This window comes from Pelodiscus sinensis, chromosome 1, assembly GCF_049634645.1.
Source record: "Pelodiscus sinensis isolate JC-2024 chromosome 1, ASM4963464v1, whole genome shotgun sequence".
NCBI lineage: Eukaryota > Metazoa > Chordata > Testudines > Trionychidae > Pelodiscus > Pelodiscus sinensis.
Window position 1 is genome coordinate 328,519,996 of NC_134711.1, and position 20,318 is coordinate 328,540,313.

The 20,318-nt window shown below is 46.2% G+C and overlaps 2 protein-coding genes across 2 annotated transcripts; both read right to left on the minus strand.

Moving 5' to 3' along the window:
• Positions 1–1,445: 1,445 nt before the first annotated feature.
• LOC102458162 (olfactory receptor 52D1-like) lies at positions 1,446–2,336 on the minus strand. The gene has a single exon (XM_006113714.2). The coding sequence runs from the start codon at positions 2,334–2,336 to the stop codon at positions 1,446–1,448; it is 891 nt and encodes a 296-aa protein (XP_006113776.2).
• Positions 2,337–15,731: 13,395 nt separating this feature from the next.
• On the minus strand, positions 15,732–16,718 carry LOC102463384 (olfactory receptor 52N2-like). Its single transcript, XM_006120158.2, has one exon. The coding sequence runs from the start codon at positions 16,716–16,718 to the stop codon at positions 15,732–15,734; it is 987 nt and encodes a 328-aa protein (XP_006120220.1).
• Between the last annotated feature and the right edge of the window lie 3,600 nt (positions 16,719–20,318).

Consider the following 20,318-nt stretch of genomic DNA (forward strand, 5'->3'; position numbering starts at 1 on the left):
GACAGGAGTAAGAGGGTGAGATGGTTTCCTGTTTTTCCTTTTCTGCCTTATCGGGCATAACACAGTCAGCACAACCAGCACGAACTTTACATGAACTTTTCAGGTCTGGTTTTGATTCCTGTTCGTCACTGATCTTTAAGTTACATAGTGTAAGGGTTTTCATCAAGGGGAAGTTGACCTTTTGCTTGGATGGCAATACAGGCGAGAGGCCTGGCCAGCAAAGAGCCTGCTTCCACAGTTACTTACAAATCACTTAAACGTAGCCCGACGTATTTCTTGAAATATTGTTTTATTCATCCTTTGGTCTATACATGAAGTAACCAAGGAAAGCTCTTGTTAAATACCTAGTATAGATTTGATTTCTAATTTTTTAAAGTTGTATGCCACAGAAGAAGTTCATTCACAATAGCCACAAACATATGAAATGGCAGATTAAAAATCAAAACCCCAGCACCGATAATTGCATCCTAACTAAAGTCTGGCAGGTATTTCAGATGAGAAATGGCAGCTGGCAGCATTAAAAATAGCCCAAAAGGAACCCTTAACACAGGTAGTGTAAAAACAACCACGACGTTATATTATTTATTTCCAATTGGATTCAAACGTTATTAAGTTTATCCACGGGATTTCCTGAAAGATTGGTATAAAAAAAATCAGGTAAATTTTGCTCAGCAGATCATTGTACATATTGTTAAGAATTTCTGCATGGTCATTTCTTTCATTTTCTTTGGTTATCTGAAAATCGAGCTTCTATCCATCAAACTGATCAAAACCCATGTTCATGCAGGGACTAATGGAAAACTCCCTTGCCTAAGGAAGCTTCAGTATCTTGTGCCAGTCTAGGAGTTAGAGAGAAGTCAAGTGGCAGAGAGTGGGAATTTGGGGTCTGATGGGGGATACAGAAAGAGGCAAGGTCAGGCAGAAGCAATGGAGAGAGTAGTGAGCGGTAACAGAGTGATAAGACATTAATGCTGTGTCTACACTGGCCGCTTGAATTTCCGCAAAAGCACTGACGATCTCATGTAAGATTGATTGTCAGTGCTTTTGCGGAAATACTATGCTGCTCCCGTTCGGGCAAAAGTCTTTTTCCGAAAAACTTTTGCGCCAAAGGGCCAGTGTAGACAGCAGAAATTTATTTTCCGCAAAAAAGCCACGATCGCGAAAATGGTGATCGGGGCTTTTTTCCGGAAATGCGCGTCTAGATTGGCACGGACGCTTTTCCGCAAAAACTGCTTTTGCGGAAAAGCGTCCTGCCAATCTAGACGCTCTTTTCCAAAAATGTTTTTAATGGAAAACTTTTCATGCCAGTGTAGACGTAGCCTAAGTGTCTGGAACTGCTCCGACTGTGAACTGGAACAATGCTGAGCCTAGCTGGCCTGGGATACAGCTCCCTGATTAATGAGGAGATGTAGATGTCTTTACCCCCTCTTGTCGCACACAGGCAATCACTTTCTGTGGAAGCATTTGCTCACTTTGTCACGAAGCTCTTTGGTTTTGACCCCGTAAATAATGGGGTTGAGCATGGGAGGGATGAGGAGACTGAGGTTTCCCAAGATAACGTGAATATGGGGAGCGATGCCCCGACCGAAATGTTGTGTCAAGCTGGTGAAGTAGCCTGGAGTATAAATGGTCAGCATCACACAGAGATGGGCTGTGCAGGTGTTGAGGGCTTTCTGGTGGGCTTTCCTGGAGGAGATTCTGAGGACGGCCCTGATGATCAGACCATAGGACAGAGCAATGAGCATCAGGTCTAATCCACTGACTGTAAATGCTACCACCAAGTTGTACATGCTGATGATGGTGATGTCCCCACACGATAACTTTGCCACAACCATGTTTGCACAGTATGTATGGGCGATAGTGTGGTTGGCACAATATGGCAGCCAGCTTAATAACAGCGACAGAGGCAGAATACAGAGGACGCCTCTTATCAAACCTACAAGCCCTAACTTAGCTATTCGTGCATTGCTGAGGATGGTGGCATATCTGAGGGGGTTACATATGGCAATGTAGCAATCAAAGGCCATTGTGACCAGGATGGCTGACTGTGTAAAAGAAACAGTGTGAAGGAAGAACATCTGGGTGAGGCAGCCACTCACGGTAATGCCTTTCAAATTGAACCAAAATATACACAGGGCCTTTGGCAAGATGGAGGTGGATTTGATGATGTCTGTGAGTGCCAGCATGCAGATCAGCAGGTACATCGGCTTGTGCAGGGTCTGATCTCTGCCCACAACAATGAGAACTGTGACATTTCCCAACATGGTGATAATGTAGGACATCGCGAAAGGGATGGCAATCCAGACGTGGGCAGCTTCCAGGCCAGGAATGCCCATTAGGACAAATGTTGACTGATCAGAAGGAGTGAGGTTGAAAGCAGCCATGACGTCTTCAATGTATAATTTGGTCTCAGAAAGTTTTATGTTGCCTGTGAAGGGAGAGATGCGCAGGAAGGGGATTACACACTGTCCACAACAATTTGGAGACCATAAATGCTATAGTTATTATCACTCTAGAAAGAGGGGTAAGCAATTGAGGCAACAACATTTGCCGTGGGCGCTATCTCTCTCTCTCTCTCTCTCTATCTATCTATCTATCTCTATCTCTGTAGCATCATAAATGCCCATTGTAGGAAACAGCTTGAATGCCTCAAACTCCTAACCATGTTTTTATTCACTACATGGACTCAGCAGAGGGACCTGGGTGAATGGCACTGAGTTCTGTGAAACCCTGCTCACAGTATAAGCACAGACAGAAACTAAGGAAAATATTTTGATCCAGGAGAAGTGGGAGGCAGAATCTAACAGAAAAGTCCATACCATGAGATTAGTCAATTAATGTTTCCCTCTCTTCTGGAGTCTTCTCTGTGGTACTGGGTACCCATCTCACACAGAGTATTGCAGAACTAGAGTTCAGGCAAGAAGAATATTCAAGGGCTGAGGGAAACACATATATAGAAAGTTGTTGAAAAAAAAATTGGGAATGTTACCTTACACATGTGATGAATAAGAGGGGAGAAGAGAAAGTTCTATATAATACTAACTGGTAGAGGGTAGATATAAAATATGCTCTCCCTCTCTCATAACCCAAGATCAAAAGGACATTCAACTGAACTGAAGTGTGGCAAATTCAAACTCTGGAATTCAGAATGCTTTTCTTCACCCAGTGCCTAATTAGACAGAGGAACTCATGTCATAGGAGGTGGTTCAGGCAATGAACTAAGCAAGAACATGGAAGGGTTTGAACATGTACGTGGATGGTGAAACTAGCCAGGTAGAATAGTTACAGCCAAGTAAATATTTTGGAAAGCCAATGGATCCCTGTGTTTCACAGCACAAACCAACCTCTGTCTGTTGGGCATTAGGCTGACATCCTCATGACACTGAAGTCATCCCTATCCATCTCCCTAATGCTGGGGGGATTACAAATTCTTTTGGAGCACCTGGGGCTGTCACTCTCACAAAGAAGATACTGGACTAGATGGACCATAGTCCTGATCTGGGGTGCCAAAAGGTGACAAAACACAGATTATCCAACTGAGCTGTGACTTTGTGCTCAACAGCATGGTCATGAAGAGCACAAGGGCCTTGTTATTTAGGGCTACCGGCCTGCACTTCTATTACTTCCCTTGTCTCTTTCCTCCTTCCTTATCTCTTCCTTGTCCCCTTGCCCCCACCTTCTGTTCTATGTAGCTGATTTGTTAGTTTGTAATTTGTTTACTTTTTTCATAGTACCCCTCTGTTATATAATGGTCCTGCCATTTCGCTTTCAGAATATGATCTGAAGAAGTGGGTCTGCCCCACGGAAGCTCATCACCTAATACGCTATCTTGTTAGTCTTTAAAGTGCTACATGCCAGCTTTTTTTGTTTTGCAGGTACCAGCTGTGTCTGAGATATAAGTTAAAGGCTTTGACTGACAAGTGTAAGCACAGACATGTACCAGCATCCCAACTGCTTTCCCTTCCCATGCCTCAGTATCAATGTTTGCAGATGTCACACAAACTGGGGGATCATAACTAATGAAGTGGAGCAGTTGCCGATTCAGAGCAATCCGGAGCAGTTGGTAAAGTGAGTTGCAGCCAATGGAATGTGTGCTCATAGAGCAATGTAGCGATCTACATCTAGGAACGAAAAATGCTGAAATGATGGGGAACAATCACTAGAAGCAGAGTCTCTGAAGAAAATTGGGGGGACATGAAAGAATAATCAAGCAAAATGGGCTCCCACTGTGATCCTCTTGCCTAAAGAACCACTGCGATGCTGGGATGACAATCAGGGGGATCTCAAGGAGAGGTAGAGAAGGGTTTTTTTACCTCTGTATTCGGCACTGGTGACACTGCTGCTGGAATACAGGGTCCAGTTCTGGTGTCCATGTTTCAGGATGGATACTGATACACTAAAGGGCATTCCAAGAAGAATCACAAGAATAAGTAAAAGATGTCAAAATCTGATTTATAGTGACTCAAAGATCTCGATGTCTTTAGGATAACAAAATACAGTTAAGGAGTGACTTAATAACAGACTCTAGTACCTAGATTCAGAGCAAATATTTTTTAATAGAGCAAATATTTAATAATAGACTTCTCAGCCAAACATATAGGCTGTGTCTACACTGGCATCCCTTTCCGGAAAAGGGATGCTAATGTAGCACATCACAATTGCAAATTCCGCAGGGGATTTAAATGTCCCCCCCGGGATTTGCATTTACATGGCTGCCGCTTTTTTCCAGCTTGGAGAAAAGCCGGAGAAAAGCGCCAGTCTAGACGTTATTCTCCGGAAAATAAAGCCTTTTCCGGAGGATATCTTATTCCTACTTGAAATATGATGTAGCCATAGAGACTTAGATATACTAATGGCTGGAGGTTGAAGTTAAAAAAAATTCTGACTGAAAAAGTGGGTAAGAACATATATGAACAGCCATACTGGGTCAGACCAAAGGTCCATCCAGCCCAGTATCCTGTCTGCCAACAGTGGCCAATGCCAGATGCCCCAGAGGGAATGAACGGAACAGGGAATCATCAATTGATCCCTCTCCTGTCATCCATTTGCAGCATGTAACAAAGAGAGGCTAAGGACACCATTCCCACCCATCCTGGCTAATAAGTATTGATGGACTTGACCTCCATATATTTATCCAGTTCCTTTTTGAAGTCTGTTAAAGTCCTTGTCTTCACAACCTCCTCTGGCAAGGAGTTCCACAGGTTGAATGTGTTCTATGTGAAGAAAAACTCATTTTTGTTTGCCGCATGTAGCCACGGGGCACGGAGTCCGAACTAGTGGACATTTAAAAATGGTGGCACCCGGCAACATGCAAATGAAGCCCGGGAAATACAAAGCTGATTGTAGCAACCTATGGCTTCAGAAAAGTCACTGTCATGCTCTGGAGGTGAAATGAGGGGATCCTGAGTTATTATAGGCTAAAGGGCACGGAAAAGGCTTTTTCATCATGGGATTCTGATATCAGAAGTCCTGTCCAGTAAGACTATCTGAAGTCTAAAGTAGGGATGTAGATTAATTGAATAGTCAAGTAACCAAATATCGGTTAATTGAATAGTCAAGTAATCTCATGAATTTTTATTGGTTAGTTGACTATCCTACAGTCCCCAGAAACAGGACTGGCAGCTAGTGCACAGCAGCCCCACTCCCAAAGAGTCCTCTGCCACTCTGCATGGGATACCAAGCAGGAGCTGGTCTACAAGAGGAGCCAGTTTAAAAACCGGCTCCCCTAGCGTATCGGCTGCCTGTCACCCCGTGCTGCTGCCTCTGATACAGAGGCAGCAGTGCAGGGTGACAGCAGCCCCTGTTGTGGAAATGAGAGTAGCCTATAGCATTAACCTATGCGCTTTTTCTTAGTAGATAATAGGTGAATCGGCTACACTATTACATCCCTCGTCTAACGTAGATACATATCTGTCAGTTGAAACTGTTGAAATGTCTCATCTATTTCCTGCCTCAGGGAAGCATCACATTTCAAGTCGCTGTCCCTCTGTCAGAAAGCGATGCAGAAATAGGTCGTGCTGTCCTGTCTCAGCTCTGCGGGATGTGTCCACTCACTGAGTGATTCCTTCCTCACTCCTATGGCCAGAGGGCAGCCCATCTCACAGGGCATCTCATACTTGATGAGGTAATAGCCACAGAGTTCCCCTAATCTGTTTCTCTAAGGCCAGTATTTGGTCCTGCCATGAGAGAAGGGGACTGGACTCGGTGACCTCTGGAGGTCTCTTCCAGTCCTGGTGTTCTATGATTCTATGTCAATGGGGAGATATTTTAGGCAGCTGTGGCTTTCTGGGATGAGGACACGGGTAAATGAACCACACCCCTACCACATCTGGCTCTTGAGTTTGGGCTACATTCCCTCCACCTTGCATTCAGCCTCTGACACAGGAACCCCTTCCATTCTGAGCTTTATAATAATGGCCATTCTGTGTCAGACCAATGGTCCATCTAGCCCAGTATCCTGTCCACTGCTGATGGCGTATGCCAGGTTCTTTAGAGGGATTGAATCAAGTGGACAATCATCATGTTATTCATCCCTGTTGTTCCTTCTCAGTTTCTGGCTAACATTGGTTAGGAAAATTTCAGAGCAGGATTTTGTATTCCCAGACATTTTGGTTAATAATCACTGATGGACCTGCTCATCATAAAATTATCTAGTTCTTTTCCAATCCTGTTCTAGTCTTAGTCTTCACAGCATCCGCAAGTAAGTAGTTCCAAAGTTTTACTGTGCATTGTGTGCTGTCCCAAAGAAGGTGATTGCTGGGAACTCATCTGGCTCTGTCAGTCTGACATCCTGGGAAACTGCAGACCACTCAGCTTAACTTCTGTGTCAGGAACTATAATGGAGGAAATAACTAAAGAATCCTTTTGCATCTAGAAGATAACAAGGGGGCAAACATGAATTTGTAATGAATATACCATCTGAAACCAACCTGATAGCTTTCTTTGATTGGATTGCAAGCCTTGTGGATAAGGGGAAAGTGGTAGTTGTGGCTTTGGTAAAGCATATATGGAGTTTTGCACACTCTTCTCAGAAATAAACTAGGGAAATACAACCTAGATGAGGCTACTGTAAGGATGGTGCATAACTAGTTGGATAATCTTTGGCAGAGAGCAGTTGTCAATGATTCACAGTCATTCTGGAAAAGCATAACAAGAGGGACTCCACAGAGATAAATCCTGGGACTGGTTCCATTCAATATCTTCAGCAGTGATGTAGATAATGGCATAGAGAGTACACTTATAGGCTGTGTCTACATTGGCACCCCTTTCCGGAAAAGGGATGCTAATGAGACACTTCGGAATTGCAAATCCGCGGGGGATTTAAATATCCCCCACAGCATTTGCATTTACATGGCTGCCGCTTTTTTCCGGCTCGGGGTTTTTGCCGGAGAAAAGTGCCAGTGTAGACGTGATTTTCCGGAAAATAAACCGTTTTCTGTGAGATCCCTTATTCCTACTTTCAAATAGGATATTTAAATCCCCCGCGGATTTGCAATTCCAAAGTGTCTCATTAGCATCCCTTTTCCGGAAAGGGGTGCCAATGAAGACACAGCCATAAAGTTTGAGGATGATACCAGAGGAGGAGGGGTTGCAAGTGCTTTGGAAGACAGGACTATAATTCAAAACGATCTGGACAAACTGGAGAAATGGTCCATATATGAAATTCAATATGGACAAATGCAAAGTATTCCACTTCGGAAGGAATCGTTGGTTTCACGCATTAAAACAAAGAAACAAACAAACAAAACTGGAAGTGACTGTCTACGATGGAGTACTGCACAGGAGGATCTAGGGGGTCATAGTGGTTCACAAGCTAAATATGGCTCAACAGTGTGACATTGTTGCAAAAAAAAGCAAGCGTGATTACTGGATGCATAAGAAGAGTGTTATAAGCAAGACACAAGAAGTTATTCTTCCACTGAACTCTGCACTGATACTCTACTGAAGGACTGTGTCCAGTTCTAGGCACCACATTTCAAGGGAGATGTGGTGAAACTGGACTAGGTCTAGTGAAGAGCAACAAAAGTTATTGCATTTCTAGAAAACATGATCTATGATAGAAGATTGAAAGAACTGGGTTTTCTTAGTCTGGAAAAAAAAAACTGAGAGGGGACATAATAATAGTTTTCAAGTACCTCCAAGGGTGTTGTTACAATGGGGAGAGGGGGAAATGTTCTCCTTGGCCACTGATGATAGGACAAGAAACTATCAACTTAAAGTGCAGCATGATAGGTTAATGGACATTGGGAAAAACTTCCTGTCAGAGTGGTTAAGTTGAAATACATTGCCTAGGGAAGTTGTAGCATCTCCATTGTTCAAGATTTTAAAGAGTAAATTAGCTGAATGCTTGTTGGGTATGGTTGAGTTGATGCTTGGTCCTGCCACGATTTCAGGAGTTTGAACTTGATGACCACTCGAGGTTCCTTCCAGTTCTAGGATTCTGTGTTATTATGATTCTCTTCTATCTTGTTAAGTTGTGGTGTTTGTGACTACGTGAAATGTAATCTCTCTCTCTCTCTCTCTCTCTCTAAATTTCCTGTGGGATGGGATGTCATCATGTCACAGTGTCCACAGGCTGGAGGGTAGGCATGTGTGTGTAATGCCCAGCCCCCAGCCCTACCTCTACATCCCTGGAGAGAAGCCCCACCCACTGCCAGGTCAGCCGTCTCTGGAAGCCACATGGAGAGCTGGGATGGGTGCTGTGGCATCTGCCCTCCGTGTTTGCCGGGGGCTGAGCTGGGCCTGGCACAGCCTCAGCCAGGTGGTGGGAAGCTGTGGTAGGGTTAGGTGTGAGGGGAGAAGGGCCATGCTGTTGCAGCCGGGGAGGGATAGAAAGTGTGCGGGCTTGCAAGGCTGGGGCGAGGAGGGAAGGGAAAGGGCCCAAGCTGGAGCGGAAGGGGGGAGGGCTAGGACTGGTGTGGGCATGGCCAAAGGGGAGAGAGAAAGAGCCTTGGCTGGTGCAATCGCTGAGTGGGAGCAAGAGAGAAAGGGCCGGGGCTGGCGTGGCTGGGAGAGAGAGAGAAAGGGCCCAGGCTGGCATGGGAGCAGCCAGGGAAGGGGAAGAAAGGGCCCAGGATTGTCTGGGTGTGGCCTGTGGGGGGAGAGAGAAAGGGCTTAGGTTGTTGGGGATGGGAGGGAGAAGAAAAAGGGCCGGGGCTGAAGCGGCCCAGCCCTCCCCCGATAGCTAGTGGGAGAGTCGGGGTTGCCTACCCGGGAGGAAGGGGGCTTAGTGAGCATAGCAAGCCGGGGACGCAGCCCCCTACTAACAATCTACATTTTAAAATACGTTGGAATGTTCTTATGTTCTAGACGTCCTATAGTGTGTGGGGGGCAACGGCACACTTTGGCTTCCCAAATATAGTATCAGTGGAATTTTGGGGTTGATCTCTGGACAAGAATCTGCCAACCCTCAAAGTGAGAACTGAGGATTCTTAAGTAATTTATTGTATATGGTTCCAGGAAACCCTGCTCGCAGTGTGAATATGGATAGAAACCTAGCAACACACTGTGATCCCGGAGGAATGGAATGGGCGGAAAAAAGAGAAACTACAATGCCATCAGGTCAGTCCCTTCATTCTTCCCCCTCCTCTGGACTCTTCCAGACTCCTTTGCCTTCCACTGGACACCTTCTCACCCAGGATATTACAGAAGTAGATGGGTTCATGGAAAGACCTCGGGCCTGTGGAATCTCTCATAGGGAGAGACAGGTTGGAAAGACTGGGATTGCTACATTACAGTGGAGATGAAAGAGGGGGCATGAGAAAAGTCCGTTAAATGAAATGCTACACTGGTGGGTTGCTGAACGTTTTTCTCCATCATAGGGATGTGAAATCAAATTGTATTACACTGACTACCACTGAGTGGTACAGCTACATTCACTTCCTGGACCAGTTCCTGTCCTCCAAACGGGACTAGATTAAGAAGTGCCTCTTTAGGTGCCACACTCTCATCACTGCCAGTTGGCGGGGCCCAGCCCTTGGCCCCTAGCTCCTGGCCCTGGCCATCTTTCACTCTGACCGGCTCTTCCTCTGCAGCCCTACTGGCTGTAGACCCTCCTCACACCATGCTTCCATCACTTCCATCTGGCCCAAGCCGAGACTCTGCATCCCCAGCCTGCTCACTCATACTCCCAAACTGAGACCCCCACCCCCTCACACACCACCCTGCTGAGACCCCGCACTCTGAGTCTGCTCATTCATACCTCCCCCAAGCCAAGACCCCTCACCTTTTTTATGTCATTGAGACCTCCATGGACCACCAACACTGGTCCTCCCAGGCCCTACACATAAGTCTATCTAGATGTCTTGAGTGATCCAGAGTGTTCCCACCAGCTAGGCATATTTACTAATGTACCTTAAAGCTGTTGCATTGTTACAGTTGGTCTTAGCTCCCCGTGGATTGTAAATTTAGCAGACTCTGATGTTCCTCCTAAAGAACGACCAAAGCTTGGTTCAGCGTGAGGCATTTGGTAATGTTTATTATCAACGAAGATGGGTATTAGCACACTGGCACGTTGTTTATGGGTACCAACACATTTTTCTGTGACAATGGTACCAGTCCGGTCAGCACATTGGGCACTTCTTCCCCAGGCTGGTACAAAGACTCTTATGGCTCCTTTTGTACCTTGAAACCAACAAGTAACGTAGTACACTCCAGACATTGTTTGTTATCCCCCTTAGCATTGTACCTGCTAGTTAGACCAAAACATCCTCATTCCTCATTGTGTCATACCCTCCTTCTCCTAGCATGGGTCATTGTGTCCCTCTGCCATCCCTTTGTAATGGGTCTACATTGTTACCTGAAAGGTCTGTGTGCTTTGTACCATCTGCAAGGTCAGGATTGGGGAGACGTGGTTCACTGACATATGAACCATTTGCTCTAACTCAAGAGTACCAATTATGAACAATACAATTCCACACTTCGATGAAGTGAACACATCTTTATGGAAGCAATGCAGGAAAGCACAATGTAAGAGATGGAGATTAATTAAAATGTCCTAACCCATTTAAATCAGGAGAGGACACTTCAATAAATCAATGAATGCCTGCGACTTACAATGGCAAGTGAAACATCAGCAACTTAAACTTGGACTGTCACCGGTTACCACATCCCGTTCTCCCCTTTCTTCCTCCCAGTGTGCATGCCTGTGAATGGCTTGCATGGAGTCATGGAGATCTGCAGCCCAGGACAGCACTCCATTGGGCCAGTCAAACAGCCCAGCCCAGGCACGAAGGGGCAGAGCAATTCTAAGGTTGGGTTCATTCCAAGGCGCACCGCCCCTCTGCAAATGGGAGGAGTTAGGATGCTGGTGAGACGGTAAGAACACTGCGTCTCTTCTCAGCCTCAGGGAATCCAGTGAAGTCTCCTTGATGTGCCCTTTCCCTTGTAACGAACCCTGTGGGCCCACCTCAGCCTGTCCTGGGCTCAGCAACAGTCTCTGCTCCACTGAAACACAAGCAAAAGCTGTCGGGGCTGCCTGGTTGGTGTGACGGACCGGGCCGTGTCTGGGCACAGCTGAGGGCATCCACTCAGGGCGAATTGCTCAACTTTGGGGCTCCTTACAGCCCCCAGACTGGTGACCTCTCCAAACAGGCCACAAACCAGTCCCACAGAGCGCTTCAGCTGCCTGCCTGAAGCCTCATGAGCAAAACCCCTCCGACACCCCAGCAATATCTGTGCCCCAGATGGCCCCGGGCCTCATACACAGGTGGGGGGTCCTAGCACCCAATCCCACCTACCCCGAACAAGTTCTGTCCAGTTCCAAGAAACCAGCCACAGATCCCTGGTCAATTTACCCTCCGGATCTTACCCACAAATCACGCTGGGCCAATCCTTTAGAATCTATAACTAAAGGTTTATTATCACAAGCAAGAAAAGTATGAGAGTAAGGTTGTTAAAGAACAGTACGTTACATGCACCGAATCTCCCAGTCCTCGATGCAGGCTCTAGCAGAGATGTTACAGCTGCTGGTTTAAAAGTTCTTGTTGCACATCCTAGCATCAGGATGGGTTCATAGGTCTTCCGGGCTCTTTGATCCCTGCACTGCTGCCTCTGGGATGAAGTGCTGAGCTGAGAACAAAATGGCATCGACCACATGGCCTCTTTATACCTCCTTCCTGGCCTCTTCTTGTATGCAGCCGGTCACCTGGCCCTCAGCCTCTCTCTGCTGGCCGCTCTTAGGTGTCCGCCCTCATGCTTTAGGTGTGTCCTTGGCCCATCGCGTGCCATTGTCCCACAGGGCTTCACTACTCAGCCTGTCCATAGCAATGCTTAACCACATTCAGAGAAATATTCATCTTTCACACAGATTACAGATTCCTACCTACACACACAGACATTATGCACTCACATAAATAGCGTACACAGGATCAGCAAACCATAAGCTCCCATTCAATACCCCACATGGCCCCCTTTTATATCCTTGTTGGTGCCAGCACCCCCACCTATTGGTGCAGCCATGATCTGGCTGCTTCCCTCAAATTCCCGTAACGTGACACTTGGCCAAAGCTGCAAGAGGCTCTCAGCAGAAATGTGTGGCTTGGACAGAGCTTCATTAATCAATCTCCCTTTCTCTGACCTGGATCCTGGCTCCCCTCCAAGGTGCAGCTCAACATACACTCTCCCTGCATCCCCTGGAAGTGAAACAAACCATATCTCTCTCTCTCTCCCTCTCTCTCTCTCTCTCTCTTCTTCTTCTCTCTTCCCCAAAGCATCATGGGATTGGTAGTTTCCAAAGCTAGAGGAAGGCTGTCAGGGTCTTCCCAAATGAAACTCTCCTCACTAAGTTGGCTCCCTGATGGAAGGTTCTTACAGAAATACACCATCCCAAATCAGGAGCCAGAAGGCTTCTCAAATTTAGGGTAACAAGACCTAAAATGTCGGGACATGTGTAAAAATGGTATTAAAAGCAATGGCCTATGCATGACCTCTTTGTTCAGCCTTGAAGGCCCTCTTCTCTGGTAGCATCAACTTGTGCTGGGCCCTCTTCTCATAGCTGCACCTTGCTCTCCCCAGCTGCTCATTGTACATAACTGTCATATTAATGGCGGCACAGGCGACATCCATCCCCCTACTCAGTCTTCTCAGCTCTCCCCTATAGCCCAGGCCTGTGTCCTCATTGGCACAGAGAGGGGTTTTTTTATAGTCTGAGCCAGCAGCAGCGACTCTGCTCCAACATTGCTGCTCTGTCTCCAACCCAGCTCTGGCCCTTCTGGCTTCCTGATGGTTTTCTGACTTCCACCAAGATCTACTTTCTGGGTTACTTCTCTGTCTCTTGCATTTCTGGCAGGTTTGCCAGATTACTGCCAAATTGATAGCCCCAAATCAAAGATAAAACCTAATCCTGGAATAGTCCAAACTTTTTCTTGCAACCAATGTGTTCTCTTGTTACATTTATCTATAAATCAAGTAACAGATGAAAGTTTTTGTCAGACACCTAGTACAGAGCTCCTTAAAAAAAGCTGCAAGCACCAACAGGCTTTTCCCCACATGCACAGCAATGCTATGAGATGAAAATCAAATTCAAAATCAAAATCTCCTTACAGGTGCATATATAGCCACTGAGGTGTTTCAAACTAAAAATGGCAAACGATGCTGATAAAAATTGCACAAAGGCAGCTGAAACCCTCAGTCATTGTAGTCTGTAAGGGTATGTCTACACTGCCACCCTAGTTCGAACTAGGGTGGCTAATGTAGTCATTCGAAGTTGCAAATGAAGCTCGGGATTTAAATATCCCAGGCTTCATTTGCATCTTCCCGGGTGCTGCCATTTTTAAACCCCCGTTAGTGCGGACTCCGTGCCAGCGGCTACACGCAGCACGGAGTAGCTAGTTCGAATTAGGCTCTCTAATTCGAACTACTGGTATACCTCGTTCCACGAGGAGTAACGGTAGTTCAAATTAGAGAGCCTAATTTGAACTACCTACTCCGTGCCGCGTGTAGCCGCGGGCACGGAGTCCGCACTAACGGGGATTTAAAAATGGCGGGAAGCTGCAAATGAAGCCCAGGATATTTAAATCTGGGGCTTCTTTTGCAACTTCGAATACCTACATTAGCCACCCTAGTTCGAACTAGGGTGGCAGTGTAGACATACCCAGACAAGGAAAATGTTTTCTACAAGTTCCTTTTCCATCTTGTCGCAGAGACTTGTTGTCCTCAACTGAATCTAAGAAAGCCGTCTTTCAATTGTAGCAGCAGCAAGTAGTAATGGCAATGAAAGAGAAAGGAAGCCAAGTTCACAAAAGACTTTGCCCCAGGTTTCATCCATGAATTTGAGACCATCAACCCAAATCTGCTCTGTTTGGTTGTTTTCAGCATGAGGCCAATGAGCCATGGTTGAAAATGTCCAGAGCTGCTCCAAGGGCTGCCTACACAGCGCCAAATTTTAAAATAGCCTGCCCTTCTGAAACGTCCCTTACTCCGCATGGAATGAGGTTTCCAGGGACATCAGAATAGAGACCCTGGTATATTTTGAAATAAGGGCCTTGCTGTGAAGATACAGGATAGCTATATCAAGATATCCCGGTATCCTGAAATAGCGTTGCAGTGCAGGCTTAGCTCAAATGACCGAGACATCCACAAAATAATGGCAACAAAGAGATATTAGGCAATATAGGTTGTGTAGAACTTAGTTCTTCAATAATTCAGTCACCTGGATATCCTGTGGCAATTTCTGTTCCGTCGATTTTACAAACTGCAAAAAGAAATCTCAAAACCTACTTTTTCCATCTTCGACAACAATAACTGTTAGTGTGCAAGATGAAATTTCCAACTAAAAGCTACTCCAAAATCGACTATGAAAAGTAGTAAGATATTTGATTTGGGAATTTAACACAGCAGTCTGTAACCTGGGTTTTTCACAACTTCCTGTGGGACAGCTTAATTATTTCATTCCAGGTGGCATGAGGAATCAACCAGTGAGAGCAAAGCAAATTCATCTGATCAATGAAGCAGGATTACCGGTTACTCACCTGCCAAAAAGAAAGGGTGTCTGGAAAAAAACAAATCTAAAGAAGGGGTCCGAGGGCTGCTCCAGAGTTCTCTCTATTAGCTCATCTTTCATAACTTCTACAAAACATATTGATCAGAGTGCCCCTTCTGCAATATTCTTCTTCACACAGTGCACAGTCAACCTGTGGAACTCCTTGCCTGAGGAGGTTGTGAAGGCTAGGACTATAACAGGGGTTAAAAAAGAACTAGATAAATTCATGGAGGTTAAGTCCATTAATAGCTATTAGCCAGGATGCGTAAGGAAAGGCATCCCTGGCCTCTGTTAGTCAGAGGGTGGAGATGGATGGCAGGAGAGAAATTGCTTGATCATTAGCTGTTTGATTCACTCCATCTGGGACACCTGGCATTGCCCACTGTTGGCAGACAGGGAACTGGGCTGTACAGACCTTTGGTCTGACTCAGCCGTTCTTATGTTCTTATGTAATATCACTTTGAGCAACTTTCAATAAATGTCTAACATCAAAGGTGTCTAGACTCAAAGTTTTCACCCATTTATCTTCTTTCAGTCTTACTTGTCTCTCCTCTCCTCCCATTCCAATAAGCAGAAACTGCCACCCAGATTTTCACCTTGCCCCTGAAAGCCTGCTTTCTAATTCACTGACAGTATTCAGTGTTGCCTTACCTTCATTCATAGTGCGTGCATGCACATGCTAGGATTGCAATTTGCTTACTCACATTCTAGCGTGCGCACCCCTCGAATTCTAGGCCACACGGTTTAGTTCTCAATACTTTCCCCGTCCTGCAGTTTTATAGTCAAAGACACCAGCTGAAAACGTTCTGCCGAGGAATGCAACCACTTTCTCACGAAGCTCTTTGGTGTTGACCCCATACACGATAGGGTTGAGCATGGGGGGGATGATGTAATGGAGGTTGGATGAGATGATGTGTACATAGGGTGTGATGCCCTGACCGAATCGGTGCGCCAGAGAGGAGAAGAGGCCAGCAGGATAAGCCATGAGTATCACAAGGATGTGGGCGGTGCATGTGCTGAGGGCTTTCTGGTTGGCTTTCTTGGAGGAGAGTCTAAGGAGAGCCCTGAGGATCAGCGCGTAGGACAATGCAATGACCGTCAGGTCAAACCCAATCATGATACAGGCCAACATCAAGCCATATATTCTGCTGCCTGTGATGTCCCCACAAGACACCTTTGCCACTGCCATGTTGTCACAGTACGTGTGGGCGATAATGTTATTGGAACAGAACGGCAGCCATCTCAGGAGCAGGGGCATGGGCAAAATGAAGAGAACAGCTCTTACCAAACACACTAACCCTAGCTTAGCTGTTCGGGCATTGGTGAGGATGGTGGTGTATCTTAGAGGGTTACATATTGCCACGTAGCGATCAACAGCCATTATGACGAGGACGCCTGAATGCACAGCAGAACTTGCCTGAAAGAAGAAGAGCTGGGTAAGGCAGCCATTCAAAGTGATGCTTTTCAAATTGAACCAAAATATGCACAGGGTCTTGGGCATGAAGGAGGTAGATGTGATGATGTCTGAGAGTGCCAGCATGCAGATCATCAGATACATTGGCTTGTGCAAGCACTGCTCTTTTGCTACAACAGACAGTACCGTGGAATTTGCCAACAAAGCTGTCACGTAGAATGCAGCCAAAGGGATGGAAATCCAGATGTGGGCATCTTCCAGGCCGGGGATGCCCATTAGGATGAATACTGGCATCTCAGAGGTGCTGGAGTTGGCAGCTTCCATGAAGGAGTAGATGCATCAAGGGAGCACAGAAATGCCCAATGTGTCTGTGAGGAGACAGAAAGAAGCACAATGATGGGGGTAACACACTTTATAAAAATAGAAGGCTAAATATTTTATAATTATTGACCTACATTAACAGGTGTGTTGTGAGTAAGACATGAGAAGTCATTCTTCCGCTCTACTCTGCGCTGGTTAGGCCTCAGTTGGAGTATTGTGTCCAGTTTTGGGACCGCATTTCAGGAAAGATGTGGAGAAATTGGAGAGGGTCCAGAGAAGAGCAACAAGAATGATTAATGTCTAGAGAACATGACCTATGAAGGAAGGCTGAAAGACTTGGGTTTGTTTAGTTTAGAAAAGAGAAGATTGGGGGGGGGGGACATGATAGCCGTTTTCAGGTATCTAAAAGGGTGTCATAAGGGGGAGGGAGAAAATTTGTTCATCTTGGTCTCTGGGGATAGAACAAGAAGCAATGGGCTTAAACTGCAGCAAGGGAGGTTTAGGTTGGATGTTAGGAAAAAGTTCCTAACTGTTGGAGTGGTTAAACACTGGAATAAATTGCCCAGGGTGGTTGTGGAATCTCCATCTGTGGAGATATTTAAGAGTAGGTTAGATAAATGTCTATCAGGGATGCTCTAGACAGTATTTGGTCCTGCCATGAGGGCAGGGGACTGGACTCGATGACCTCTCGAGGTCCCTTCCAGTCCTAGTATTCTATGATTCTATGATTCTTGAATCCAGAAAGGAAGCTAATCACTGGGGTGGCAACATTTACAGATGGTACCAGATTATTTAGTCCATCAACAAGAAATTCTAGGAGGGAGTTCATCAAGCTGTGCGAATGAACAGCATGCTGTCTGGGGAATTTCAATATAAACCAAGACATTGACATAAGCCCCCGGGGTTGGTCTTACTGTGGTCTCAATGTGGTTTGTCCCTTGGTGTTTTTATTTTGGCTCCACATTTGTCAAATCCCAGCTTTGGCTCCTGATACACACAGCGCTGTTTGGTCAGAGTGCCGAGGGAGCGTGGGGGAAACTCCCAGCGTATGTGGCATTCTGAGATCAGGAATGAAAAATGGGGCTCTTAAGGCTCGAGGACCCAGATTTTGCTTTCAGGGAGGCAAGCATGTGTTTTGAGTGACCCACGGCAGGCAGACTGGGAGAGCAGAAAGTGGCCAGTGTAAGACCCACACTTGTGAGCCCTCTGGTCACACAGAGACTCACTGCAGCAGCTTTGGCTGCAAATCCTAACAGAGCAGTGAGATTGTTGAACTGGAAAACTGAGCGAGCCAGAGTAAAAACCATACTCCGCTCCCAAAGGTGACTGAGACCTATGGAAGCACAGAATGAGAGACAAGGGTCTGGTCTTAAAAACAAATATTTCTCCCATCTATTTCCAACACATTGTTCCCTCAGTCTGAGTGGGGCAATCCCTTCATTTTCTGACAACACTAAGGAGTTCAAATCTCTGTCCTGGAAAAGCCCAGCTCGGATTGCTCATGACCGGAGCTGCGGAATCATTCCTGAGCCCTTAGTGCTAATTGTAAAGCAGAAAAAGGCAACTCACCAAAATCCCACTTGGCAGATTTTCTTCCTGCTACAGAGCGGCTGAGCCCTCAAAGTCAGCTTCTGGGTCTCACATGTATGACAGTCACTGGCCTGGACACTCATATTTATCACTCCCCTGCCCAGTCTCGGTGGACTTTCAGGTTGGCAGGATTCCCAGACAACTCTCTTGGCTCTGTGAGCAGCAGGAAGAGAAGAAAATAGACCCTAAAGAACTGCATCTTGAGAGCATCCCCTGGGAGTGAAGCAATGATTGGCTGAGACCAGGTAACCAGTTCTCAGGGGAACCAAAACTGTGCAGAAACTTTGTACATGATTATAATTGCAAGCAAACACGCTGAGTCAGACTACCTGGCACATCAACGAAGCTGACAATGAAGCCTCAGATGCTAGAAAGTTTGGATAGGAAGTAGTAATTCATCCTGCTTGGAGATACCAGCAGTCCAGCAGGTTTCCACTGCCAGACTAGAAAACTTTTCACTCTGGGACCAGTACTTCCTGAGTTCACTATTTGTTCGTCAGGCCTTCCAAGAGTTGGAAAGAGGCCGGTAGATGATATCACATTCCACCTTATATAGCTCTAAATTATATTGAGAATCATTTGTTCAAAAACATTCCCCTGTCCATTTTATGGAGAAATACAGGTACCCAAGTGGAGTTCAGTGGTCACATGCTCTTGCTGCCACTTAGTCATAGCAGCCATTATCTATAGGCTGTCTGGCACACTGAACATAAGGACAGACATTAGGGACCATTTACCCAATATCCCATTTTCCAATAATGGCCAATGCTAGATTATCTAAAAGGAATGAACAGAACAGGAGTCATGAAGTGATCCATCTGCTGTCTCCCATTCCCTGCTTCTGACACACAGAGATGAGGGACACCATTCCTACCTATCCAGGCTACTAGCTACTGATGGACCTAACCTCCATGGATGTATCTGGTTCTTTCTTGAACCCTGTTCAAGTCCTGGTCTTCACAACCTCCTCTGGCATTTGTTTGTTTTATACCTGCCAACTTTTAATTTCATTTGGTGACCCCTAGTTCTTGTGTTATGGGATCAAGTAAATAACGTTTCCTGATTTACTTTCTCCACACACATCATGATTTTATAGACCTCCATCATATCCTTCTTAGGGCACATCTCCACTACGAGATAAGGCCGAAGCTACTATGGTCGATTTCTGACACCCGATTTGAAGCCATCAGACATCCATGTTCTCACAATGGGGAAAAATCGAATGTTGCCCGAAGTAGTGCATCAAAGCCTACCTTCAACTCACAAAGCGAGGCACTATGGGTAGCTTTGCAGTCTGGGTCATGCTTCTCATGCCGCTGGGTCCAAAATTCTGCTGCGGCTGGTGAGAGAGTCTAATGTTGACTGTGTCCCATAAGGCACTCCTCTAGTCCCTTCCCCCTAGCATGAGATAAAGGGGAGGCAGTGTGCTTGTGTCTTTTTGTGCCCTGGTTGCCTGCGCGCATGCCAGAGCACTGCGAGCGTGGAGCCTAGTTTGCTAGAAAGCATCATTCTGCTTATGGGTGTAGTGGTGCGCCCCCTTGGCACAATGCTTTGGGAATGTATGCATGTTGCTCCACCAAGAAGAGGACAAGGAAGGACTTCAGCATGGTATGGAGACCCCAGCTCTAGCAAGGCCTGGCGCTCATGTTAGTGCACCCTCTAGGCCGTCCTCTGCACGCAGTGGAATGCCAGTTCTGGGACCACGAGATGAGTTCAGACAGATGGGAACACGTTGTATTGCAGAGCTGGGATGATCCGCTCTGGTGGCTCAAGGAAGCCCTACATGGGCAGCTTGAACCCCAGCAAGGAGGAGTTCAATAACAGGCTGAGCAGCTGCAGAATGGTGGTGGGATGTGTTTGGACGTTTAAAGGGGAGGTTCAGGAATTTCCTGACCCACTTGGACCTCAGCAAATGCAACAGTACCTTCATGGTGGTGGCCTGTTGCAAGAACAAGGGTGAAACTTTCCTGGCAGAGTAGGGGGCTGAAGCAAAGTACCTCGCCCAAGAGTTTG

Coding starts and splice junctions, on each gene's coding strand:
- LOC102458162 (XM_006113714.2), bottom strand. CDS start 2,336: ATGGGCATTCCTGGCCTGGAAGCTGCCCACGTCTGGATTGCCATCCCT.
- LOC102463384 (XM_006120158.2), bottom strand. CDS start 16,718: ATGGAAGCTGCCAACTCCAGCACCTCTGAGATGCCAGTATTCATCCTA.